The following is a 25,566-nucleotide window of genomic DNA, read 5'->3' as shown; positions in this document are numbered from 1 at the left end:
TTCCGTTTCCATGTCCTGTAGCTGAGGTGCCCTCCTCCGTTGTGCCAGCGGAGCTGTGCAGACAATCCTCTTGTTCTGGGGCATCATCTCCAAGCTGATGTGCTGGGGAGGAGGCTGTGCGCTCCATGTGTTGGCTGGCCTGCTGTCAGTTCACCACAGAGGAAAACAGCAATGGTCGTGCCCAGCTTGTGCCTGACAGCTCTTCCATTTTGCTGCAGGATTCCTTGAGGCACGTTACTTGTACTGGACCTAATTGCTCTGTCAGCCTCGAGGTGTTCTATGGTTGCTTCAATCTCAGTGGTTTGGCTAGAACGAACAAATCAAAAGTGAACGAATCACTTTAGCACGTTATGGTTTGCTGAAGTGAAGCAGCTATCTTGTGCCTGTGCTGTGACCGACCACCTCTGCCTGTTTCTTGAGAAATAGCTGGGCTGGGATCCTTGAGCCCTTTTCCGAGGACTGGAACGTCATCTCTGGATGGCTGCACTCTGCCAACAAATACTTCTAAATGTTTATAACTCGACCAGTAAAATTGCTGTGCTGCTGCCAGCAAACAATAGTGTGATACAAACAATGTGTACTTTTTTTTCATCAGGGCATTACTCTTCCATGGAAAGTGTTAGGCTGCTGCCTACAGACTAACACCGGATGATGCCGTGAATAAGGCACTTCCTTCAGCTTCCTTACAGCCGGTAACTTACACTGCTCAGGCAGGGAAAATGCCAGTCTGCACCCAAGCGTGGATGCTTCACTGCTAAGATAAAATGAGGGCAGTGGCTGGCCATGGCAATACTTGCTTTTAGAGAAGGAAAGGCGCCGCATGATTTGTGCGCAGCATTCTCCGAGCACTAACCTCCCCTCACGTACCTGCTGTTACATTGCATTCTTGTTGATTTGAGGCACGTCTGCAAACAGCTTTTCTCTGTTGGTCTGTGGAGTCATGGTACGACACTGACAGAACAGCATGAATGCTAATCTAAATGCTTATTAAGCCTCCTAGCAAGTGATTTTTAAACTAGAGTACTTGTATACCATTCAGGAGATGGAAAATACAACTTTGTTATGCTGTCCCTTTAAGGCTGTACAATGGCAAAACTATTTGTCATTCCAGTTCTGGCTAGGAAGAGGAGTAGACTGGAGCTGAAGCATGCTGACCTTCAAGACTTCTGCGAGACCTTCACGTTTCTGCAGTGCACTATCTTGACTGAAAAAACTACTGCTAAAACTCATTGCTGTTCTGTTTAAAAGCTGAGAACAGCCAAGGCTTGTAGCCAGGCATTCAAATCAGCCCAGACCGGTATTTGCTGCAAATTACACCTCTCTTCTCTCCTTGTCCCGACAGATTATACCATGCACTTCACATATGTGTTCTTAATATTGCGTGTTACCTCTTCTAATATTACTCCCGTGTGTGACTCTACAAGCATGCCATGTGAACACATCTGCCTCTTTCCAGAAGTAAGGTGAGGTACAGGCTGCTGACTTCCTCTAAAACCTCTGGTTGTAAAAAAAAAAAAAAAAAAACACGATTTCACAACAGACAACAGTAATGCTCACAGTGATATTTCTTGAGCAAGATACAGCTTGGTAGCCCTTAGTTATCCCTGGCCAGCTGCAGTTATACAGGGACCTCTATCTCCTTCCAAGTTAGCATTTCAGCTGCTTCATGGCTTCGGCTGCTCTTTTCCATAGAAGCCAATGATTTGGTTAAAGACTCTAAATTTCAGATACTGAAATTAAGACAAGCATCACGTTTGGGGACAGAGTAGCTACGCAACCTGGGGAACGAGACACATCACAGAAACAAGATGTTCCTGAATTGGTGACTTTGGGGAAGAACTAAAATCTTAACCTAAGATACCACTATCTGTCGCAGAGTCTCATCACAATGAAGTTGTGGTGTGTCATACTACTTAGTATGAATTCCATATTCATGTTTTATTAAACCTGTTAATTTTACCATGTGTTAAAGTAACTTCTTTTTACCTGAGGATTACCTTAGTGTCATGTGCCCATACACATATTTGATATTGCCGTCACCTGTATCAGAAGCTTCCCCTGGGACATGTGATTCCTGTCCATGACTTTGTGTATGTACAAAGCCTTGGTCTTCCTGGTGTGATTTCTAGGTTCTGCCCCTGTCGTACCGTGTCTGCTCTTGGTATGTACCAAATATACCAATCCATGTAAGCGCCCAGACCATCTCCAACAGCTTCATATCATATGAGCATCCTGTGAGGATGGAAATCATTGCTTAAAATCAGTTACAGTTGGCTTTTGAGTTACTGCTCAATTTATTACAAAAATAAAAAGCCACCTCAGCAGTGTTGATTGAGGTTAGGAAGTGTGAGTTTGGGCTTGGTGTTTACAAAGCCACGTCCAGAAAGGGTGAAACTTCCACCATCAGCCAATTTTATGAAGGGTCACTTGTAGGCTTGTAAACCTGGGTGTGCAGCTGCAATTAAAAGATGCAGACACACTTAGCATGTACACCAGGTGGCATAACCGTATTCCTTAGGAGCAGCGAACTATTGCTCGCGAGTCTGACAGTTCTGTCTGAAAGCAGTGTTTCTATGCCACTGTAAAAGTACCATCACATGCTACAGCTTGTGAATAACACATGATGCTCTTCAAAACCCTTGTGCAGCATTCCAACTTGTGTCTTTTTCTTGGCTGTCTTACAGGAAAGGTACGTCACTTGCAGCAGCAGTAGAGACTATTCTAAGCACACCGCACTGTAACCTGCCTGGCCAGCTGCTGCCACCTGAGTTGTAACTGCACAGAACACGGAGCTGTCAACCACGCTGAGACCTAGAGCAGAAATGTGTGTGATCGCCTCAAGTCACTTCCTGCTCTTCCTGATGCTTGAGGAGTTGCATGTTTACTAAGGGGCACGGGTACCTTAAAAATATTCCAGAAGAACAGAAGTCCTGCACCTAGACGTGACTTAAGTTTTTATTTTAAAAGTTTCTTACTTGTGTCAGTCGGCTTCCTCCAACACCAGTGCCCAGGAGCAGAAATTGCAGGGTAAGAGCAATGATCAATTCTTAGCGTAGAACAAAGAATGATCATACAGAAAGTTAACCAGCAAACATTAAACCCAAAGCTAGCCAGTGTAAGAGAGGAACACACTACTAAATATTCCCTCTGCTTTCCAGAGACTTTTGTCTTAAAATCTAACAGATCCATTTGTTTCCATTGCCAAAGCACGTAACCTGAATCAGGAACTGCATGCTTTCAATCAGTATTTCATTTTTCTTGTGGGCTTCATCATTTTCAATAAAGCAGTGTACACCTCCCTGACTTAACAGGATTCAAGCTTTCATGGATTTGTGACACAGATGAAGCTTGAATTGCGCTACTGAACCGAAAACCAATTTGCTGTTCCCCTACTACTGAACTTTTATTTGAAAATAAAAAGGTGGATTTTATGTCCACCAAAACCAAACTGAAGTCCACAACAGCAGAAAGAGTAAATATTTCTGTGACAGAAGCAGAAAAAGCCATTTCCTCTCTCCCTTGCCTGTGGTATTCCAGATGCATTTTTCAGTCCTGGAAAAGCTGTGCTATCAGTACAACGTAAGATTCTTTTTGTCAGAACATTATACATCTTAGACACCATAAACTTGGTCAGCTAAAATAAGTAGACAGACCCTAAAAAATAAAAGCTAGCAAGCAGTAACAAACTTTTGCAGGATGCTCATTTTCATGCTTTAAACATCAGTCTTTGGGTTAATATTAGATAAAAGCAAATCATTTTCATTCCAAAGGTTCTCTGTAAATGTAAATTTCTTTTTAGTTCTTGTTGAAACAGTATTAGAATGGTTTCATTTTGCGTTTTGCTTTGTATATTTGCATAAATACACAAAACACTTTAGGACTGCTTTAGCTTTGAGGAGTTTAAGGAAAACATACGTACTTAGTAATGTGTACATACAAACATACCTGCTGGGTTAGGATCAACATGCTGTCCATGTCCCTCTGCCATCCATAGCTGTTAGGTCAGGAATGGCAGAGAACACATCCTTGCCTTTTTGTTTTTGGTTGCTATTTTCTCCAAGAAGTGAGGGGAACAAGTCCATAAACAAGGGGTTTTCCTAAAGGTACCTGCGTACCATTTTGTCTCTGGGCTGTTTTGCCTTCTTTCTCTCTCACCCCACCCCAAATAAGACTGGAGGTAGCGTTTTTTACATGGTATCTAATGGTAGGTACTAACAATAGCTAATATACTTCATTTGTCCTTTGGTTTGTGTTTTTTTTGTTTTTGTTTTTTTTTTTTTAACGGGAAGATGAAAAGGACTTAGCTGCATTTTAGGACTGACCCTGATGGGCTGGATTTTGTCTTGGCAGGAGCACTTGAAGATTCACGCTGAGAAAAACAAACCAGCCAATGGCTTCAGAATCCTTGGTCTCTGAGCAGGGAAAGCAACATCTGATGAAGGGAAGAAGGCGGCCACAGCAGCAGCAAACGAGATCTTCCACTGGTGATGCTGAAGATGACATCTTCGTCTTTGAGGCGAATGAGGCTTGGAAGGATTTTCACAGCTCTCTTCTTCACTTCTTTGAAGCCGGAGAGCTCTGCGACGTGACACTGAAGGTGACAGTCCCACCCTCATCCGTTGCATTTAACAGGCTTTAAATAAGTGTGTTGGAGATGGCAGTGAATTTGGGTGGGAGGGGGGTGTGTGAAAGCAATACAATACTTATTGTATCTGAGGCATGTCCAAATAAGCTTTTTTTTTTTTGTCATTTAGAAATTTCACAACTAAAATGTGAATGTTAAAGATGCTGACAGTCCCAGAGATCAAGAACGTGACTGTCACCTCACCCAACTTGCCTTCTAAGCAAGTTCCCACAATTGATCCCAATTTTTCTATTTTTGCATTCTGTGTTGCTCTTACATATCTTTCCTGGTGAACAGGATTTCTGGAACAAATCTAACTCCCAGCATTCGCAAAGAAGAAAAAGAACCTCAGTCATGTCATTCTACAACCAATCAAAGAGTAAATGAGACAGAGGGAACCAGTTTTACAATTCTTGCACTGCATTGTGTTTAAACACATTCTGTGCAGCTCATCTCTATCTTATTTATACCCTGATCACAAGATAATTATATTTACCATTTCTAGCTGTGGTTGCCAGCACCTACAAACCTTCTTTTGGGGAAGAACATTTCAGAACAGTTAACAACGCATCCCTTCCCTTCACTTCTTTTGACCTTGTCTTCTCCTTTCTCCTCTTCCATCCACCCTTGCAAAAAAGCCTCCTTTTCTATTTGTTTTATAATAGTCTTATTGTTTACAGTCGTTATAAGCATTGTTAATGTGTGTTCTGACTAGGGAAATTGGGCATGGAAAATATACTTTCCTGTGGCTGCAATTTAACTTTCCATAAGTTAGGTTTTTCTTACTGTTCATTTTTGTGTGAAGCTATTTTGGTAATTTAAAAATACTGGATTGAAGGCTGCCAGTCCTGAAGTGGAGAAAAGAATCTGCAGAGGCTAGAGCAATGGCTTCTTACACCAGTACCTGAGTACTAACACTGTAACCGTCATAAGCCACAGGAGCACATGGGGAGACCTGTGCTCTGCAAACTTATGTCAGGAATTTCTCCTGAAGTACTGCTCCTGTCATGTGAGCAGCTCATTCCTGTCTTTGAATCTGTCCTAATGCTCCTCCATGTGTATTTGCTCTTAGAACTGAATGTGCTTACTAAACAGCTTACACCTGTGTTAATGACACTATTAAAAAGCAAAGAGCGATTCTGTATTGAATCACATCTAGAAAAACTCCAAAATATCCTATAGAATTTAAAATCCATTTTTTCCTTTTAAATCACTCACACCTTAATCTGAAAATGAAGACATACTTGAAATCTGTCAATGAAATTTGCTGCTTAACTCCCATCCCTTTATGTTAGTACAGAGTGAAAAATGACCAAGTTTGTAAGAAAGCACTACTATAACACAAGTATTAGGTTGACTATCTTTTAATGTAATTGAAATCTGCAGATTTCAAAGTGAAAAGTTTGTTTCACAATTTCTGATCAGAATTTTTAAAAATATCTTTATGGGAAATAGTACATCTTTTGAGCACATCTAACTAACTTCTAAAGCCTTGAAGTGATTAGTAACCTTTAATAATCCCTATGTTTATTTGTACTTGCTCTTATTATTGCAGTTTTACGTGATTTTGCTTCTATGAAGAGCATTACAGACTCCTCAAACAGTAGTAAAAGTGCAGAGGTTTAAATTAAAGTTTTAAAATGTCACTTCAGAGGTTTTCCTGCAAAATCTCTACATACTTATAAAACAAGCAAGATTTTTTTTGGCAGTCACCTCTTGTCTCCAAGATGCTTTGAGAAGGTTCCTAAGGAAGTTTGCTTTAAAAAATGGGGCATGGCTCTTGAAAGACAAAAAAGTTCAGCAGATGAATGATGCTGCTTCCTTGTGTTATGGCCTTGCCGTGCTCTGGTGGCCAAGTTACAGCTCAAATCTGCTTGATGCATTGATCTAATGTCAGCAGTGCAGAGCAAACACTGTTTGTTTCAGCAAAATACGGGAGTTCAATGCGTATTGAATCCAGAATTCTACATTTTCAGCTTAACTGGCCTTTCTTGTAGAGCTGAAGGAAAGTAACTGAAAAAATAGTTCTTTCTTTTCTTTTTTTCACAGGTTGGTACAAAGCTCATCTCCTGCCACAAACTGGTGCTAGCATGCGTTATACCTTACTTCAGAGCCATGTTTCTTTCGGAAATGGCTGAAGCCAAGCAGACTTTGATTGAAATCAGGGACTTTGATGGTGACGCAGTAGAAGACCTCGTGAAGTTTGTGTACTCCTCCCGGCTTACGCTGACTGTGGACAATGTCCAGCCGCTCCTGTATGCTGCCTGCATTCTTCAGGTGGAACTGGTGGCAAAGGCGTGCTGCGAGTACATGAAGCTGCACTTCCATCCCTCCAACTGCCTGGCGGTCAGGGCATTCGCAGAGAGTCACAACCGCATTGACTTGATGGACATGGCCGATCAGTACGCCTGCGAACACTTCACTGAGGTGGTGGAATGTGAAGACTTTGTGAGAATCTCACCTCAGCACCTGCATAAACTCTTGTCCTCCAATGACCTGAACATTGAAAATGAAAAGCAAGTTTACAGTGCTGCAATCAAGTGGCTGCTAGCCAATCCCCAGCATCACGCTACGTGGCTGGATGAAATACTCGCACAGGTAGGGCAGAGTGAGGTGCTGGGTGCCTGTCTCGTCCCCAACGTGGTTCTATATCAACTGTTTATATTTGGGTAGATTTTGAGAAGAAAAATGCTTTTACCAGATTTGGTGCTTCATCCTGTATTCATAGTGGTGTGTTGACAGCGAGAGCAGGTTTGGCCTCAGGAGCATCAGGAACAAATTACGTTCTCCAGTTTCTGTCAAGAAAAGAGTATTCACTGTAAGCTCATCAGAAGAGGGAGCGGGGGGAGCCAGCACAAAACTCTTTCTGTGCCAGAGCAGGAGAGCAGAGAATTCTTAGATTTACGTGTAGTGAAGTGGAGAACCTAGAGCCATCACTTGATATGCTTTGATACTATGCAGCCTGAAACTAACTTCCCTTGCTGGTAAGTATTTGCGCTTGTGAAAGGAGAGCAAAGCTGTTTGTTATGTGACTAGGAATGGAGATAAGTCATCAAGTTATGCTACTTCTAGAATGTTTTGTTATACAAACAGCAGAAGACCAAGGTTTTGCAGCCCTACAAACAGGCCAGGAAACACATTCTAGACCTTTTCAAGGTAAAATATCAGCGCTGATTACCTGTAGGATCCAAAAAGAGTTTGCATTTTGATCCTTCAAATGTGTTAAGAATTTACTGCTTCTGAGAGGAAACCCTTAGGCAGGCATCCCTTACAGCAGGGCCACTCACCTGAACATCATCCTGTCAAAATGGTAAGAACAAGCTCTGCATGGGCTGGTTATGGAAGTTTACAATACAGCACCTGAGGCAGGTAGGCAGAACCTGTGGTCTGACAGCTGTCACTGAACACCAGTTTGAACACGCTGCATTCATCAGAATTTCTGATATTTGCATCACGCGAGTAACATGCTGCTCTTGTTGCCTCGACACATTATTTTTTCATTTTTCCCTGTAAAAGATCTCAACTGTTTATTAAGTGACTTCCAAAAATTTTCAGCTGTATCTAGACTAGCATAATTTTTTTTTTATACAAAAACCCTTCTTTAGCGCGCTATTAATTAAATTTACAGGCTATATAAGTTGAAAATTTTAAAAAGAAGAATTAGGTTGGTGTTTGCAACCCAGTTATGCTAGCAGATGAGATTAACGGCTTTATTCTATTCATGGAAACCAGAATCCAGAGCAAAACAATGAGAAAGTAAAACCCTTCCTGCAAATACAGGTTGCTTGCCAAAATGCGTGCAGCCTGCAGTTGCATTTGGCATTATTGCTAGCAGGAAACAGGACGGGCCTTCCTGACAGTTATTATCAACACCACAGTAAGTTTTATGGGCTTCAGTGTTACAATGAGGGTCTGAATTTTCATCAGCCTTGTGTTGTTACTCCATTATTAACCCTGTGAGCCTATTAGCACGTCTATGGTAGTGCTTTGAGGCAGCCTAAAATAAAATGGGGCCAAAGGGAAGGAAGAAATGGGATTGAAAGCAAGTGGTTAAGGGATAATTGCTAGAGAGACCTGCTTACTTGAAAAACAGGGATACTTGCCAGCCATGAACAGCACCGCTCTGCTGCTCTGAGAAGCCCTGGAGGAGCTGGATTTGTCCCTCACCATTCTTGCCGAGCTGCCTGGGAGCTGTGTGACGATGCTGACTGCAGCCCTTAGCAAGCCAGGCGGTGCTTTACTTCAGTTCACCCCTGTTCAGACCTGTCCCGCCTGTTGGCCTTCCTGCTGGCGCCCCACTCTGATTGTCCTTCATATTCCTCATTGTTTCTCTCAGAAGCACCAACATCAGGTTTGCAGAAATTAATTCCTAGGGGGAGGGACATTTCAAGGCGGTCTTGAAATGACCCTGTTTCAGAGCTGCTCTGTCACTGGGGGTTGCTCGAGGCAGAGACTGCTGGTGGCCGAGCAGCACTGTCCCACTCAGGCAGTGCCTGGTGGTGGTGGGTACCACCATCCATCAGGAAAACTCAAGTCCGAGCAGTGTAAATATCACGGTATCAACAGGCAGCTGCCAGCACGGTTACAGCCCTCTTACCTTCATGTCTCTGCCTCATCATGCTTTTTTTGGTATTAATCTTTTTAATAGTCTTTAACCTGCTCCTGATATATTCCAATATTTATCTGACATCAAGATTTGATCTTAATTTGAGTGGTGTGTCCAGCACTGTAGCTCCCTCTGCTCCCTGTGGGCTTTGGCAATTAGCTGTCCATGGCCTGTTTCTTTTTATCCTGCAGCCTATCAAGTCATCCTAGAGAAGGGTGTAACTGCGCAGTCAGTAGCACCTCCTTAATATTCACTTAGTTCACACTGACAGACTTGTCACCCAAGATAAAACTCTAGAAATAAAGTCCTTTTGCACAGGCACAGCAGTGAGCTGAAAATTGGTGCCCTCACCAGACTAACCTGAAAGGGGCGATCCCATTGAAACGGCAGGCCCTGCTTGGGAAGCAACACCTGGCCACGCTCACTGCACCTGCAGCCACGGCCCTCCTGGTACAGCCAAGCTGCCCTTCTTCCCCCACTGTGAATGCACTGCCTACAAATGCAAATGGTTGTAGCAAACATTTGTCACTAAAACGAACTGTTTGTCTCAGTGTTGTTCTGGAAAAGAAAATTAAAGTTGCTCTTTTTACCAAAGAGCATGGGGCTGACAGCAGGCTCAGAAGTTGCAGTCTGTTACGTGTACGTCGCTGTAAATGGTTAGATTCAGTTTAGCCAGTTACTCCAACTGTGTTCATTTCTGTCAGGTACGACTGCCTCTCTTGCCCATTTGTTTCCTTATGGGTGTTGTGGCAAAGGAAGAGATTGTCAAGCAGAATCTAAAATGTAGGGATTTGCTGGATGAAGCAAGGAACTACCACCTTCACCTGAGCAGCAGGGCAGTGCCAGACTTTGAATACTCCATTCGCACAACACCAAGGAAGCAGACTGCTGGTAATTAAATGTGTGTCTGATTATCCAGTATGAAGTGGTGTGGAGAAAAGACAGCGCATCTGCGTAGGGCTAGACAGCTTGGTATATATAAATGGTTGTTAATGCATAGCTGGGAAAACCATTGTGTACCTCTGTGGTGATTAGGTTCTGTGCTACATTTTCTTAACAGAACTTTAGCTTTTTCTTTTCTTTGTTTAGAGCAGTATTTATTCTGATCAGCCAGAACTGTTACGTGTATTATGTGCAGGCAGTATGCCCAAAGCTCTGCAGAAAGCAATGGGCACTTACCTTTTGGTGTGAGAAGGCTGAGCTAGCTTTTAGATTCTCTGCCTAACCTACACCAAAAGCAAGTGATGAGTATTACGCTGCAAATTCTAATTTCTACATTCAGTTAAGATTTACCTAACAATCAGTTTCTCTCCCTAAGCAAATCAGAAAACATACTTAAAATATGCATTGCTTTTGCAAGAGAGTAGACAGTTAATTGCCCTAGCAGCATGCCAAACAAAGCCCAAAGTCCAGCATCCAATATGCAGGGCAATGACTGTGCCCCTTGAAGGGAAATACAGCTTCTCCTGAACTACGTAGTTTTCCCTCTACTCTGCTATGCAGTTTTATCCCTGTTTTCCCTGCTAGCTCTCTGGAAACCTGTTATGTCTCCTTCAGGTGTGCTGTTCTGCGTCGGTGGTCGAGGAGGATCAGGCGACCCATTTCGCAGCATTGAATGTTACTCTATAAATAAGAACAGCTGGTTCTTCGGCCCTGAAATGAACAGCAGGAGAAGACACGTGGGTGTCATCTCCGTGGGAGGTCAGTAACCTACTCAAGAAACCCTGTTCAAAAGAGACTTGTTTGCACATTTTGCTGGAATTGGTGCTATTGCTAAATAAATGCCTTGCATGGCTTCTCAAATTCTTGTTAATAAAGCTTCTTCCCCATGAAGGGGTTGTTGCTTCTGAGACAATCTCAGAGCACAAATCCGTAAAGTGGAGTTACTCAGCAGTCACCAAGACTTCGCTAGTACTCATGCTAGCTTCCTTCACAATAAAATCCATACAGGCAAATTGCTAAGACTGTAAGGACAGACCTACCTTCAGTTTTGGGTCATCGTCTTCTGTAGCCAGGCCTGGGCAGTCCAGAGCAGCTTAGCACTCAGGATGCAGCTCTCCTTTGTACATGGTATCCCCTGTGTTGCTGCAGCAGGACAGAGATCTGCTTTCCCTGTAGAAAATCTGGAGAGGCTGAGGTAAAGATCTGAAACGGATCTGATCCGTGCTACTTGAGCTACAGGAAGATTCCCTGTTTACATATCTCAAGGTTTGTGCAAAGTCTATGATAAAACAGCTCTCTGGTTGAGTACAGCATATAAAAATATCGGGTCCTTAACTTAATAAAACCCTGATACAGAAAACCTTTAAAAACATTAACCTTTGTTTGAGCTTATTTCTCCACATAGGCAGGGAGACTGTACAAGGGAAAACTGAAACACTGCCAGGCAATCTCTGTATCCAAATAATGTGCATGCCTTTCAGGTAAAGTCTATGCAGTAGGTGGGCATGACGGAAATGAACATTTAGGAAGCATGGAAGTGTTTGATCCTCTCACAAACAAGTGGATGATGAAGGCATCGATGAACACAAAGAGGTACGTGTCCCAGGATCCACACGGGACAAAATTTAAGTCCTACTCCACGATACATCATTTTTTGTTAATGCTAAAAAACTGTGCGTCTGTCCTGCCTTTATTTGGGTTTCCAAACTTTTGTTTTGTTTTTTTTTCCTTATTTTGTGGCCTGAATGCTAACAAACAGTATCTGTAGAGTAGTACCTTTTGCCCTCCCCCCTCCCGCCCTCAGTATCCTTGTTTTGTTTTTCGTTTTGGTGGGCTGGCTTGTGAAGCAGAGAGAACTCTACCATTGCAGCCCTACTTACGTTCTGATAACTAGGGCCTTTCTGCTAAGGCAGATAAAGATTCTGAAACTGGTTAAGTGTTTTTGTTTGTTATCTCTTTTAAGCAACGAGCAAGATACATCAGCATGACATGCATAGTAAAACAGTTAATGTCCAGTAGTTGCCTGATTTTTGCCCCTGGAAGCACTAAAACACTGAAAGACACATTGTGGATTTTTCTTGCCTTTTGCTACTGTAAGATTCTTTTATGGAGTCATAGGAATCTCAGATCTCTTTTTTTTGTTATTTAAATCAACCTCATTAATTATACATTTAATTTCATAATTTGTTGTTTCTAAAAGTGACACGTACAAGTAGGAGTGAAATACTGGCCATGGCTGCACCCTAACACAATTTGTGGCTGTGACCTAATTAAAGGAGAAGGCCCAGAGTTGTAGAAATGTCGTCTTCTTCCTCCTTCCTGCCACCATGCTGGGCATATTCTTTGTGACCTTCAGTTCTGGATTTCTGTGACATTTCTTTCTCAGGAGGCTGGTAAATGAAATGTCTGCTGTGCCTTGGCCATACCCCACCCCTCCAGTTCAAAAAGGCAGTGCCAGAACATTTTGCTGAGAGAAAACTGCCACCATTGGCTGTGGCTACAAGTTACCTGCTGAGGCAATATCAGATAAGCCCAGGATATTGCCACACCCTTTATTCTGTTGAGGAATTCTGCACACATAAGTGTCTGCAAACTTGCCCTCTGTGCAATAACACACGAATATTCTCAGAGAAACAGTAAATCAGACATCTTGGTAATTTCAGTAGTATCTCACCAGTTTCATTCTAGACCATGCTTTACATTAAGCTCTCTGACAACGACACATTTCATTTCACACTCTAATTGTACTCTCATATTGCTAGATTTTGCAGCACAGGTTTGCCTGTTAGTATGTATTATCACCTGTCAAAAACTGATTTGCAAGCCATAGCAGCAGCCATACTAACAAAGTTAAAACCAGCAGGTTTTAGTTCTCCACCAGACACAACAAAGTAAGACAGGAGATGCAAGATTCAGTATTCAGGTAGAGCAATCTAATAACTAAGAAAACCTCATGCATTCACACAGTTGCTTAGAATACTTAGGCCTTTGATGACATGCAATCAAAACAGTATTCCATGCTGCCTGGCCTTTTTTCTTTACTTCTTTCCTCTTTTTTTTTTTTTTTTAAATAGGACTTTCTCTTTTTGCAGTCTTAAAATATTGTAGCTTCAACAGTCCTGTTCATGGATGGCACAATAACATACAGGTGAAGCTGAGGTGACGTTAACATAAAACTCTAGATCCCCTCTAATGGGAGGCTGCAAACATACAAAAGACTTTCTAGGTAATGCTGTGAAACTGACACAGCTGTGCAGGGAATCAGCCACAGTTCCTGATCATTATTTATTTAAAACTTCACCTGATAAGCTTTCATTACTTTTCTCCCATATTTTGACATACTTGCCAGTCAGGTAATGTTGCACCTGATGCACATTTCCCATTCTCTGTAAGGGTTTGCACTGTGGTATTGATCCTATGGTTTTCTTAGGAGAGGAATCGCTCTTGCCTCCCTCGGCGGCCCCATTTACGCAATAGGAGGCTTAGATGACAACACGTGCTTCAGCGACGTGGAAAGATACGACATTGAGTCTGATCGATGGAGTGCGATAGCTCCCATGAACACTCCCAGGGGAGGAGTTGGCTCCGTAGCCCTCATGGTGAGTTACTGCTTCCTCCCAGCTCTGCAGCAAGTGGCAGAATTGACCTCAGGGACTGCTTTTCAAGTCTTGTTTTACAAGGCAGAACACAGGACTTAAACCAAACGCAGCTGGTAGGGCTGAGCTCCTCTGGCTGTCAGAATCCTACAGAAGCTTGCAAAAGGTGTGGGTACTTAGGATAATACTCTTGTCAAACTGTACTCCCTGTTTGAGAAGTACTTGAGGCACTGTGAGCAAGCACGAGAACACTTCTAAAAACAACAGGGGAGAGCGAGGCTAATGCTGCGGGTCTCATTCAGGAGCCTCTGCTTTGTTATTGCTGCCATCTTTGAATTTGCTGCATTTTATCTCCACTGTAATCCTCCCCGTGTCCTCTGCAAAACATCTGCAACAACACACAACCTTTTCACTTCTTTAGCTGGAAAACAGCATTTGCAAGTTAGATAAAGTTGTTGGAATTCCTACGTCAAGGTAAATAATTAGGAGGGTAAGGCTATGCTGTATTTTCCTGTAATTCTAACATTGCCTATGAAAAGCTACCTAAATACAAACGTATTACAAATAATCTTTCTCTATACAAATGTTTCAGAACCACGTTTACGCAGTGGGTGGCAACGATGGTGTAGCATCTCTTTCCAGTGTGGAGAAATACGATCCCCACTTGGATAAGTGGATAGAAGTGAAAGAGATGGGCCAGCGGAGAGCTGGCAACGGCGTCAGCGAGCTCCACGGGTGCCTGTACGTTGTTGGTGAGTAGGCGTGGGGCATTTCATCGTGCAGTTTCTGCCAAGCACTACTGTTTGGAAGGGGCTCTCCTTGCTGAAGGAACTGGGGAAGAGACAGACCTGGCCTATACTGCATGTTCTTAGGCAGGAGAAGAAAGCAAGCATAACCATGGCACATTTAACTAATCACATATGTTAAAAGGAAATAAAAACCAGTTCCTAACTCATTTCAGCAGGGCTATGCTGTTCAGAACAAGACGTCTACCTATGAAATCACTGTGCAACTCACTCATCACAAGTTTCCTTTTTATATAAGTTATTACTACACATACTTGCAAAGCACTCGGTTCTGATTTCAGCACAGACCGCAACAGCTGTTTGGTTCAGAGATTACACCAAGTCCCTTATGCTTTAATGCCTTATGCATTAAAAAGTAGTAAATAAGTCTTTTTTGAGTAAAATGCACCTTGGACAGCTTATCCACCAATGGGAGTCCATCACTGAAGTCGATCTTTGTTGAGGATTTTTTCCTACTCAAGTTTTCAGCAATTGTTTCTTTTGAACATACTGCAAGAGCTTGTTTTATTTAAACTTGAATAAAATCAAAACCCATGCTTACACCAGGCTTACCGTTTTGTTTTTTTTTTCTGTTCCAAGTTAGAAGCCATTTCATTATAACTACATGCAATACAATTTCAAGGAGCAAATGACAGAAATAGCTCTTCCAAAGTGAGTTAAGAAACAGTGTTAAAGTGATATGTGTAAGGTGACAGCATAGAGAGCTGCTAGATTGATTTTTAGGACATTTTAAGAATCAGATAAAAACACAGACCTGGACACTAGCCCACTGCATACTAAGAAAGCCCCGATAATACAAACCCAGAATAGCACTACCACCACCAAGTGGCTAAATACGAGTACGTGATGACTCCCCCTGCAGGTGGCTTCGATGACAACTCTCCGCTGAGCTCTGTGGAACGCTTTGACCCACGCAGCAACAAGTGGGAGTATGTCGCAGAGCTTACGACCCCACGGGGTGGAGTCGGCATCGCAACACTGATGGGGAGAATTTTTGCAGTGGGAGGTCACAACGGCAACGCGTACCTGAATACAGTGGAAGCATTTGATCCCATAGTGAACAGGTAATTTAATGTTTTTCATTTGGCTTACGAAAGCGCTCACATCTGCCTCTATGAAAACACACCTTAATAGAAACTGGGGGCACCAGGAGCATGTCTGTTGTTTCCTGGCAGTAACTGAGTAATATTCATGAGGAGTGATGCAGGAATGCTGCTGGGTTCTTGAAATACTTAAGTACATTCTCCTCCTGCTTCCTCTTCCTGCCCATCCCTTGTCCTCTCACCTTCATTCAGTTTGTGGTGCTCTCAATGATTTTGCACTAAACTTACCAGAGAAATACTGAGAATAAACTAGCAGGTTGTTTTTTTGCACAGACGTAACAGCTAGGTTCTACGATAGAATTTCAGACACTGGAAATAAATACTTCAGGTTGCTCAGGAAGGCCAACAGCTGACTTTTATTTTTCTCCTTTGCCCTCTGCTCTAGGTGGGAGCTCGTCGGCTCTGTGTCGCACTGCAGGGCTGGGGCAGGCGTGGCTGTGTGCTCCTGCCTTAGCAGCCAGATCCGTGACGTGGGCCAAGGATCCAGCAACGTTGTTGATTGCATGTGAGCTCTGCTGCCTCCTCCAAACTCCAGAGGAGTCATTGTACAGAGGCACTGCGGAGCTTTTAAATTTGGTGTTTTGTGTGGTAGGTTAAGAAATAAACACTATACATTTTCTCTGTGAAAATGTTACCTTCTGTGACTTTCAGGCTTTGGGTGGCTTTCTGACAACAGCTATACAGAAAAGCCTGTGAAAACACGGAATAACAGTGTGACTTACAGGAGAAAACCTGCCAAGAGCTGTAATCATCCTGTCTTGGAGAAGCTGCAATTTCAGAGTCAATGGAGGCAGCTGTTGCAGCAACTTGCTATTGAACTGTAAACCAGGCATGGGAAGGTGAGGAAGAGAGAGCAGCAGGCAGTGCTGCCAAGCCCTACCCGACAGCCCTGCTGCATGTTTCTGAAGGACCAGAGTGCTGTTTATTAATGTAACTTATTTTCAGGATTCAAGTCTTAAGCATTTCCGATGTGTAGAAGAGCTCTGAAACACAAAGCCTTCCACATTTTAGAAGGTAATGACATCCGTGTTTCTCACGAAGCTAACTGGAGTACAGAAGTTAACTGCACACCTCCCAGGGGACTGCTGGCTGTGGTGGGAACTGCAGGTCTTTCTCAGGCCCACACACTTGTTAGAAAGCTGAAATTTAGCCTCGGCCTGAATTTAGCTACTGGACTACTCAAATTATTTTATCCTCAATAAAATCTGTGGTAGTGACACCCTCCAAAAGACAAATTTCTGTGGAGAGATCGTTCCCAAAGTAACCAATGTAATCTGGCCTTGAGATGCGTGCCAAAATGCAGGCTTCAGTGGTCTGAGAATTACCCTTTTCAGACTAAAGGGAAACATAATGAAGTTGCAGTGTTGGGTTAAGACCTTTAAATGCAGCTCTAGGAGATGACATCCAATTTCAGTACCCAGTGACAAGGCTGGGGTAACAGTAGGGGTGCTGGCTCTTTTAAGATCATTCAGCTACAAAGATCTCTCCTCAAAGCAGTTTCATGGCTTAAAGCTCAAATAAACCACAGAGAACCAGCAGCAAGAACAAGCGGCAATGAGCAGTACTTACCTTAGAGACTAAAACAGGAACTTGACCCTGCTCCGTGCAAAGACATCTTGTCACGCAGCCACAAACCTGAGCGCGAGGTCAAGTCTGGCTGGAAAGACCGCAGTGTCCTGCTCTGCATCACCGCCAACAGGCCGAGACGGGCACCCCGTGGTGAGCAGGGCCCCACGGGGCCACCGTGTTCGTGGCCAGGGAGCGCAGCAAACTTCTGTGCCTTCAGTACCAGGGACGAGGTGCGGCCGCACCAGCATAAAAGCACAGCCACCTTTCGCTGTTGTGTTACCATCGGTTAGCTTTGCAGTTTCGAACAGCTTGCACGTGGGTAGCACCCAGGGACATAACAAACGGTACTGTAAATAATTAAACACTGCAATAAATAAAATGTTTGTACTTCGCCTTGTCCATAGTGTGAATGGATCGTGCTGTCTTGGGGAAACATGAAAAGAAGGAACATTTCTTGGGGGAAACATGAGAAGAGGGAGTGTTTCTTCGTTCCCGCGGAGTGCAGCTCTGAGCAGGAGGCCACTGTCCATGGGGACAAACCTGTGCTAGAGCCACGAGCTGTACAAATGCTCCCATGCAAGGGTTTGGTCACCCCTGTGGTGACTGGCACAAGGCAGAGCAGGAGCAGGCTCTGAGCTGCTCCTGACCTGGCCACGTGTGTGAAGAAAGGTGGTTTTCTAAATACTGCTCTCCTAAAAGCATCTCCTTTCCATCAGACAGGCCAGAAGCACAGCTGGCTTAAACACCCTGCTCAAACATTCAGCAGCAGCTCTTAATGTGAACACCAACCAGACGTGGGCGAAAGGCTGCAGAAGGTGCTGCACTTGATGCTTACATATCTCCAAGTGTTCAAAAACCACGCATGCGCTCTTAGTCCCATCAGAAAGCCCACGTGCTGCAAAGCCAGCTGAGAGAAACCATTCCCTCCACTCGATCCCACCGTGTCCAAGCCCAGGCAATACGGACACACAAAGCCCAGTGGCCACCAGGCTCCAAGTCCCTGGAACTTGTAGGAGGTCACTGTGTTGCTCACAACTTTTGTGTGCACTTACCCAAATCTGTGTCCCCACTGCCTGACCTTGGCTTTGTGCATTCCCCCTCTCCCTTTCAACAGCATTTTGATTCCGTTACCAACAGGAGTTGGTAACGAGCTGCACCAGAGAATTCACATCAACATAAAAATTCAGCCAATTCACCTGTCCAGGTTTAATTACAACAAATGCCTGCAAAGTCCAGGTTATTCCCACCTTTAAATGGGGCCTTTTATCTTTATTTAGGCAGAACCTACTCTTAAAACTATTTTCAGCATCACTGCTGTGCACTATTTTGCAAACCTAAGTGCTTTATACCAGATGCTCCACTTAAACATTTTGCTGACCGCTTCTGCCACATCTGTATTTGTTTTCTGAACCTTTGCGTGTTCTCTCGACTGGAACTGGCAGAAAACACAGCACTCCCAGCCAGGAGATTAAACTTATAATTGTAATTCTTTCCTGGCTCTGTCAGCAAGGTTGGTGGTGCTGCTGTCATTTCTTGACATTTTTTAACGCAATTCCTTGGCTTACAGTTTGGTTTTAGAGCTGTTCCAGCACCAAAAGCAAGCCAACAGGCAGCTGCATGACATCTGCCATCTGACTTGTGTGGTCAGAAAGGTCTGCAAGGGTTGCTGTGCTCTACCACTTGGAGCAAAAATCCCACACGGGTAAATACCTGCGCTGTTTCTAACACTCGTTCTAACGGGCGACTCGATACTTGGGTCCCTGCCTGCAGCCGGTGTCCCGGTGGAAACATGACTGGGCTGCGAGCACAAGGGGCCCGGCTGCCCCACTGAAGTGCCCCTCTGCCTGACAGCGACCCGCGGGAGCACCTCTCTGCTGCTTTTTTAACTAAAGGCCCCAAACAGGAATGCTCTAAGCTGCCAAGTGTGCTGTTACAGCCGTTCCTGGGAGTGGCAGCAAGGCTTGGCTCTGGTTACACAGCCAGCGAGAAGCTTTCTGGTCTTTGCTTGATGGTAAGACTTAGCTCAGGCCAAGAATCATAAGCGAATTGTCTTCCCACACACACGTTTTCCAAGAAAAACAAAAAAGGAGAAAACAGAGCAGTGCGAGTCAGCACACCTAACCCCGCACGTCTGGGAGAAAGTAATCGCAAACCCACGCCGGGCACCCAGCCGCGCCCTGAGGCCTTGCTTCAGCTCGAGGAGAGCTGTGCCCCTGTCTCACCTGCAGCCCCTGCGTGCCGTGACTGGGATCCACCCGCTGCTGATGGCTGGTTGTTAAGAGGAGGTGAACTAAAATTAATTAATTAATTATTAATTAATTATTAATTAATTATTAATTAATTATGGCTGGCTCTGCCTTCTCTTCAGTGCTATCAGCAGCCACAGGGCGGCGCCAGGTTACCCTGCGTGAAGGTATCAGGAAGGAGGCAAAAATTAAATGCGAACCTACCGGGCTCCTGGTGCTCCTGAGGACAGCTGACCTGGTGAAACGTGCCTGCCCCTCACCACGATGGATGCAGTTTGGAAGCATACCCCAATTTTTTGCCAAAGCAGTACTTACGGGTGAGCGCCAGCATCGCTGTCTCCTCAGGATGGACACCTGGATTTCAAACTTAAAGGTTAAAAAAAAAAAAACATGAAACATCCTGCAGTGATGGCTTCCCTCCAAAGGTAGCAGAGTGGTGAAGGTGTGTCCATGCCACTGAGTTTTTTGGGAAATTCCAGCACGTGCCAAGGAAAACGCTGCGCTCATGCGTGGGCAGAGCACGGCTGAGGGAGGGCGAGACCGCTTGGCTCGGGATCGCCAAAACAAGAAATTCCCTTCTCCCCTCCCTGCCCCCAGGTGGCTTCTTTGCCATTTCGCCTGTACAGACTGAACCAACATCTCCTTCATCTGAAGAATTTAAAGACAAGCAAGCCAAAATTCATTTCTTTTAATTATATATATAGATATATCTCTCTATGTAACTATACACACACGCGCACACAATTCATCCCCTGTACAGAAGACAGACCCAAGATCTGTGGCACAATTTCTTTAGAGAGATTTCTGTTTGTGTTTCCCAAGCAGTATCAGATCTGATTTTCACCTTTTTCAAGGACTATAAAGGCAGCGACTTCTTACCGACAGAAGCCTCAGAGTGCAGATTGAGCGCCGCAGCCCCAGCGCCCCTCCTTTCCTGGGGGTAACTTGACAACATTTACAACCCACGCTGGGGGGACACCACAGTTATTTAAGGACATCTTCACTGAGAACTGCAGTGTTTTATTTATGCTTTAAAAAGCTGAGCAAGGTAGGGTGAAAAAAAAAGGAATTAAAACACAAGCCCGTATGGTAAGTCTTGAAACATGAAGCCCACGGCAAGGACCCTGCCACTGCCACGCACCTCTACCCTGCTTGGGAAGTGCCATGTCTGAAGCCTTCACGGGCACAGGGTGCATCTGACTGACCCCTGCTTCCTGGGGACACACGGAGAAACCAAGCAAAGCCAAAACCTTACCCCCACAACCCTCACCAGCTCCTGCGTGCAACCAGCAAGGAGATGCACGGCTCTGAGCAGCTCGCGGACACTGAAGCAGAATGGAAAGAAGCCATCAGCTGGGTGGCTGTTACGACGCGAAATGTTGGACCCAGAGAAAAGCTTAACCTCAGCAAGACCAAGTGGGAGAGGACAAATCCCAACAAGGCTTCCAGGAGCCTCATACCTTGACAAAACCCATCACGAAACCCCAGTGATAACACACTGCAGATGTAGCACATACAAAACCCTTGCTTCAGGAACACCAAGTTTACGGAAACAGATTGAGAAATGCTGACGGTGGCCTTGGAATACTGCTGCTTTCGGGTAGTGGTGGGGTTACGAGCAGTGCAATTCACATCAAGAAAGCACAGGCTGCCAAAGAGATCTCTCAGTGTCTGGAGCCCAGCAGAGAGCTGAGCAACTGCAATCAACCTTAGTGCAGCTGGTTTGCCAAAAATAACATTTGCCTCTGAAACATATAAGCAAAGCCAAGGAGAGAAAGACAGCTAATCCAGAGCGTGTAACAAATCTCAAAATAAATTATACACGGCTGCGAAATTAGGTTTGGTCAACACAGGCTCAATAAATAAACACGCAGAAATAAAAACCCAACCCCAATTGGGCCTGTTACTGCCACGGGACGCCTGGGCTGGCACAACACTGCTGCAAGCCCCAGGTTTGGCTCTGCCGGCCACCAACACCTTGCCCCATGGCCACCCGGCACTGTGGCAAACCTCACGGGGGCCGAGCTGGCTCCGTGCTGCTTGAAACCTCTTCTGGTTTTGGCAAACTGAGTCCAGTGCCACCTTGCCGCCAGCTCCTCCTGTCTAGTTGTTTTTTCCTTCTACTTCACCATCAGTTTTGCCCTTGGGATTTTAAGTGTGCAGCAAAAAACTGCGCCGACCTAAAAAAATGTGCACATTTCCATATATGTTATCTGTAACTGCAGTGTATCTAGTGAGCATTGAAACAGATTTCAGCATTCTCTATGCTTTAGACAATGTATTAAAAAACCACATCCATTAGTAGCAAACATCGGAGGTGCAATGTGCGTTGCAGAAAGGACCTGAAAGAAACGCAGGTTATACCGCCACAGTGCATCGAGGCGTGAAGCCGCTCTTCCAGGGAGCGGTGACGTCCTCCAGGGGCCAGCAGGGAGCAGGACACCCAGAGGAGAAGCTCGAGGCCACGCAGACCCCTCGGGCACAGCACAATGGCAGCACCCGGCCTGCCCGCGCAGGGCTGGTTTCTCCACGAGGAGCTGAGAACATGAGGACTCTGGCAAGGACTCGTAACAAACGGGCGACTTCATTTATTGTTTATTACCCCGTCGGAATGAATCGACCATCTCGGACACTCCACCACACGCAGGGCAGAAAACATTTACAAGAGGGATGCGCATCCCCAAAATAAGTTTAAGATGTACAGGTTTGCAATAGGAACCAAGAGGGAGGGGAGAAAAAAAAACAAAAGAACAACACAAAAACAAGGACATTGCAGTCAGACTTTGACTTTTGGTTACAGAAGAGATCTCTGTCTCCATGTAAGTGGGGCTTTCCAACTCTTAAATAAACAGCATCTTAAAAATAGAACATTTGACAATTTAAACACAGGTATTATTCCTTCTAAATAAATATTGTGTGGAAATGATGCTTTGTTGCCACCATACCCTCCTTCTCTCCTTCGGGTACTCAACCATCACCTCTGTTTTTCCTTTTTCCTTGGATGCATGGTTGTTTTCTAATGGCAAATCCTATTTCTCTTTTTTTTTTTTTTTTATTTTTTTTTTTCCATTTTTTTTCTCTTTTTAAAGGGCCTGACCAGACTCAGGTGAAAACTACGGGCATCTTCCCTTACCCCTCACAGGCCTCTGACCTGGCTCGTGGTTGAAATACGATGGCTTTCTAAAAAGTAACAACTATCCGAGCGGTCTCCTCCGTAACAGAAAGAAAAAGCCGGCGTGCAGCCGCTTCCCACCGCTTCCCCCGGTCCCTGGCCTTTGTAGCGAGAGCCCCCCGCCGCCCTGAAGCCGAGGGTCCATTTCGGTGGACCCGAAACTACCTCTGCACCAAGACCAAGTCAGAAAAGGCCGCCGGCCCGCCGACCAACCCCAAAGTGCACACCAGGAGCTGGCCCTGGCTGTCCCCTGCCTCTCTTCCTGAGATCGCAGCCCTGACTCCCAGCCTCGCCTCCGCGCTCGGGCCCACGCCGGGGTAAATTGGGCAGGGGACACGGACCTCCCTTCCACCACTTCTCCCTTCCAGCTTCTCCCTGAAATGCGCTAAGGCTTTGAATAAAGTGAACGTCAGACGACTCCAAGGTCCGGGAAGACGCCCGGGGAGGTGTGCCTGCGGCACGGCACGGCACGGCGCCCTCCCGCCAGCTCCAGCTGGAGCTGAGCCCCGCAGCAGGGGCCGCCTCTACGGGACCTACTTCTGGAAATGCAGACCTTTTGCTGATATGTGTTCGCTGCTGGCTTCTGCGAGCCTCCAAACCACCAGCAGGTTATTTTACAACGGAGGTGCTGCTGCAGGCGTGCAGACCTGTTCCTCCATCCTGGTAATTAGGGAACTACTTCACCGGAGACGCGTTCCTTCCTGTAAGCACAATGATTTGGGGACATCGTCCTCCTCTTTGCCGCTCCCGCAGCTGCGTCAGCGGCAGGGCGAGGGATGCGAGAGGGGACCAGAGGGCTAAGGCACACTATTAGACATGAGGATGGCAGGATGCTGCTGTCATGCAACAGGAAATCTTTGGGTGCAGAAGGCTGTCTTCCTACTGAACGCACAAATGCCACAGACACCGCCTTCGCTCTTATTGCCACTTGCAAAATCGCAATTTCAACTGTGCAGCTCCTGACAAGGAAAAAAGGCTTGCAAACACCTCGTGATTCCCTTCCGTGATCCCCTGAAGACAGATTTCCAAGTCCCTGGGCCCACCCTGGGGCTTTGGCTGAGGAAGAGCACATCAATCACCTCCCACACAAAGGATGCACGACTCGGGCACCAGCCCCTGCTCTCAGACACTCGCCGAGAGCCGCGCGGGTTGCGGGCCGATGCCCACGTGCGGGATTTGCCCCGCATTGCACAAGCAGCCCCTCCTCGCTCACCCACAGGGCCCCAGGATGGCCGCGCGCCCCCACCCACCGAAACCACCCACCGCACCCGGACGCTGAGCTGTTTGCAGCCACACCTGGCGATTTCACCACCTCGACCACGTTCGGCTGACGTGGCTGAAACCGCGCGAGACGGCGAGCAGCACGGCGTTAGGGGCGGGCGCGTGGGCGAGCGTAGGGCGAGGAAGAGGGCCGCAGCAGCGGTGACTCCGGAAGTGAAGGTGCAGCACCGACGGCAGGGCCTCACCCGACTCTCAGCACAGGAGCTGGCTGGCGAGTGCACGCAGGTGAGGCTGGGAAGCAGGCGAGGCAGATCTCTGCTGTCTCTGCTGTAACATAATGCTGCTGGGTGCTGATGAGGACGCCACTCGCCATCCGAGAACCAACGTGGTGTGACGGGCTGCATCCGTGCTTGCAAAAACACTTCTCTGACATCTCTTCTGGGCACGCTGCTGCTGCAGACTGTGGCATGTTGCATAATAACTCACCTCTGGAGGCAGATTTCCTTCTTGTCGGCACTTCTTCACGTGTGATTATTGTCCTGCTGGTTATTCGTAATAGAAATGTTTATAGACCATCAATACATTGAGCCATTCAGACAATTCATTGCACTTTGTTGTTTTAAAGGAAGGCGACATCAACGCTGGGGCCCTCCTATGTCTCTTCTTTTTCAAGGCAGCAAAATGTTACCCTAAAAACAAAGTTCATTTTTTTTCCAGTGTAACCAGATCCCTTCCACTCTGATTTATTTTCCCTTGCAGGTGCTTTGTATCCCATGATTCAGCAAGCCAGACTGTTTCTGAGGCTTCCAAAGTGCAAAAGAGTTCAAGGTACTTAACCACCTTGAGCACCAGTTAAGGCGTATTTGTCTCCAGTCTCAGCCACTGTAAACCCTGTCTACTGTAGTGTACCAGTTCGGTCATGCTACTGTTCAGTGCCAGAGGGCACACCGCTGCGCTGAGCTCAGCAAAAAACTCTAGACAAGGAGGAGAGAGAGAGACAGAGAGAAAACAATTGGTTGGTTTCACACAGGAGGCACAGCCAGGCTGGGGGCAGCGAGGGGGGACAGCAGCAGTCCTCAGGTCTCACAGAAGACCTTGTTAATGCACAAAGATCAGAGCTTTCACCAGCACAACAAGCACGTGATGCAGGGTGCATGCAAGGATCACACACACACACACACACACACACTTGAAGTGCCTCCCCACGTGCTGGCATTGGAAGGACATGGACACTCCATGGCAGGTGAGCAGGAGTCTGGGTGTTCGCAGCTCAGTCCCTGCCGTGCACATCCCCCAAGGGTTAAGAAGCCAAATTTGAGTGTTTTTCTGAGTGCTGCCTGGAAGCACAAGCAGCTGTCATCAGCCTGGTCCCTGCTGTCCTCCATCCTCAGAGCACGGAGACCTCACAGCTCCTCAGCCAGACAGGCCTCCAATGTCTCCACCAAAACAAGTGCCAAGCCTACACGACTATTCACTGCTCTGCATGGATCCTCGCCCTCGGGAGTATTTAACACCCCAGCCAGTATTTAACACCCCAGCCTTCATTCCCCTGCACTGAAGCAGCAGCCTAGACAAGGGGTTGACTTTCATCTTGCTTGGTGCATGCTCTGCCTGCTCTCCTGTGGGTTTTCTTCTGTGACTCACTCGCTCTGGCTCACCAGCACATGCCTTCAGTGAACTG

At 45.8% G+C, this 25,566-nt stretch overlaps 2 protein-coding genes and 1 long non-coding RNA gene across 7 annotated transcripts in view; 1 reads left to right on the top strand and 2 right to left on the bottom strand.

The window, feature by feature from the left end:
• Positions 1-749: 749 nt before the first annotated feature.
• Positions 750-20,223, top strand: KLHL8 (kelch like family member 8). The gene is made up of 11 exons (XM_084286273.1): positions 750-1,463; positions 2,685-3,027; positions 4,351-4,597; positions 6,674-7,222; positions 9,935-10,121; positions 10,788-10,931; positions 11,654-11,765; positions 13,603-13,771; positions 14,361-14,520; positions 15,437-15,638; positions 16,063-20,223. The coding sequence occupies exons 3-11, from the start codon at positions 4,391-4,393 to the stop codon at positions 16,184-16,186; spliced, it is 1,854 nt and encodes a 617-aa protein (XP_084142399.1). The 5' UTR covers positions 750-1,463; positions 2,685-3,027; positions 4,351-4,390; the 3' UTR covers positions 16,187-20,223.
• LOC311209115 lies at positions 6,986-11,796 on the bottom strand. Its single transcript, XR_014618373.1, has 3 exons — positions 11,213-11,796; positions 7,323-7,419; positions 6,986-7,120 (listed from the first exon to the last, which is right to left on the bottom strand). It is a non-coding gene; the product is annotated as an uncharacterized lncRNA (long non-coding RNA).
• Positions 20,224-22,057: 1,834 nt separating the features above from the next.
• AFF1 (ALF transcription elongation factor 1) overlaps positions 22,058-25,566 on the bottom strand; it is a 67,119-nt gene continuing 63,610 nt past the window's right edge. For all 5 annotated transcript variants that reach the window (XM_084286268.1, XM_084286270.1, XM_084286269.1 and 2 more), the window contains one exon: positions 22,058-24,859. In XM_084286268.1, the coding sequence (XP_084142394.1) occupies positions 24,738-24,859 (122 nt within the window). In that variant the 3' untranslated portion in view covers positions 22,058-24,737. The remainder of the gene's footprint in view (positions 24,860-25,566) is intronic.

This window comes from Netta rufina (genome assembly GCF_964035555.1).
Source record: "Netta rufina genome assembly, chromosome: 4".
In the NCBI taxonomy this organism is placed as follows: domain Eukaryota; kingdom Metazoa; phylum Chordata; class Aves; order Anseriformes; family Anatidae; genus Netta; species Netta rufina.
The sequence above is the reverse complement of the archived record's forward strand: the minus strand, read 5'-3'. Positions and strand labels throughout refer to the sequence as shown.

Excerpts from the sequence above, each read along its gene's own strand:
- KLHL8 (XM_084286273.1), top strand. The coding sequence starts at position 4,391 with ATGGCTTCAGAATCCTTGGTCTCTGAGCAGGGAAAGCAACATCTGATG. Across the intron at positions 7,223-9,934 it reads TGGATGAAATACTCGCACAG|GTACGACTGCCTCTCTTGCC; the intron begins GTAGGGCAGAGT and ends CATTTCTGTCAG. Across the intron at positions 13,772-14,360 it reads TTGGCTCCGTAGCCCTCATG|AACCACGTTTACGCAGTGGG; the intron begins GTGAGTTACTGC and ends CAAATGTTTCAG.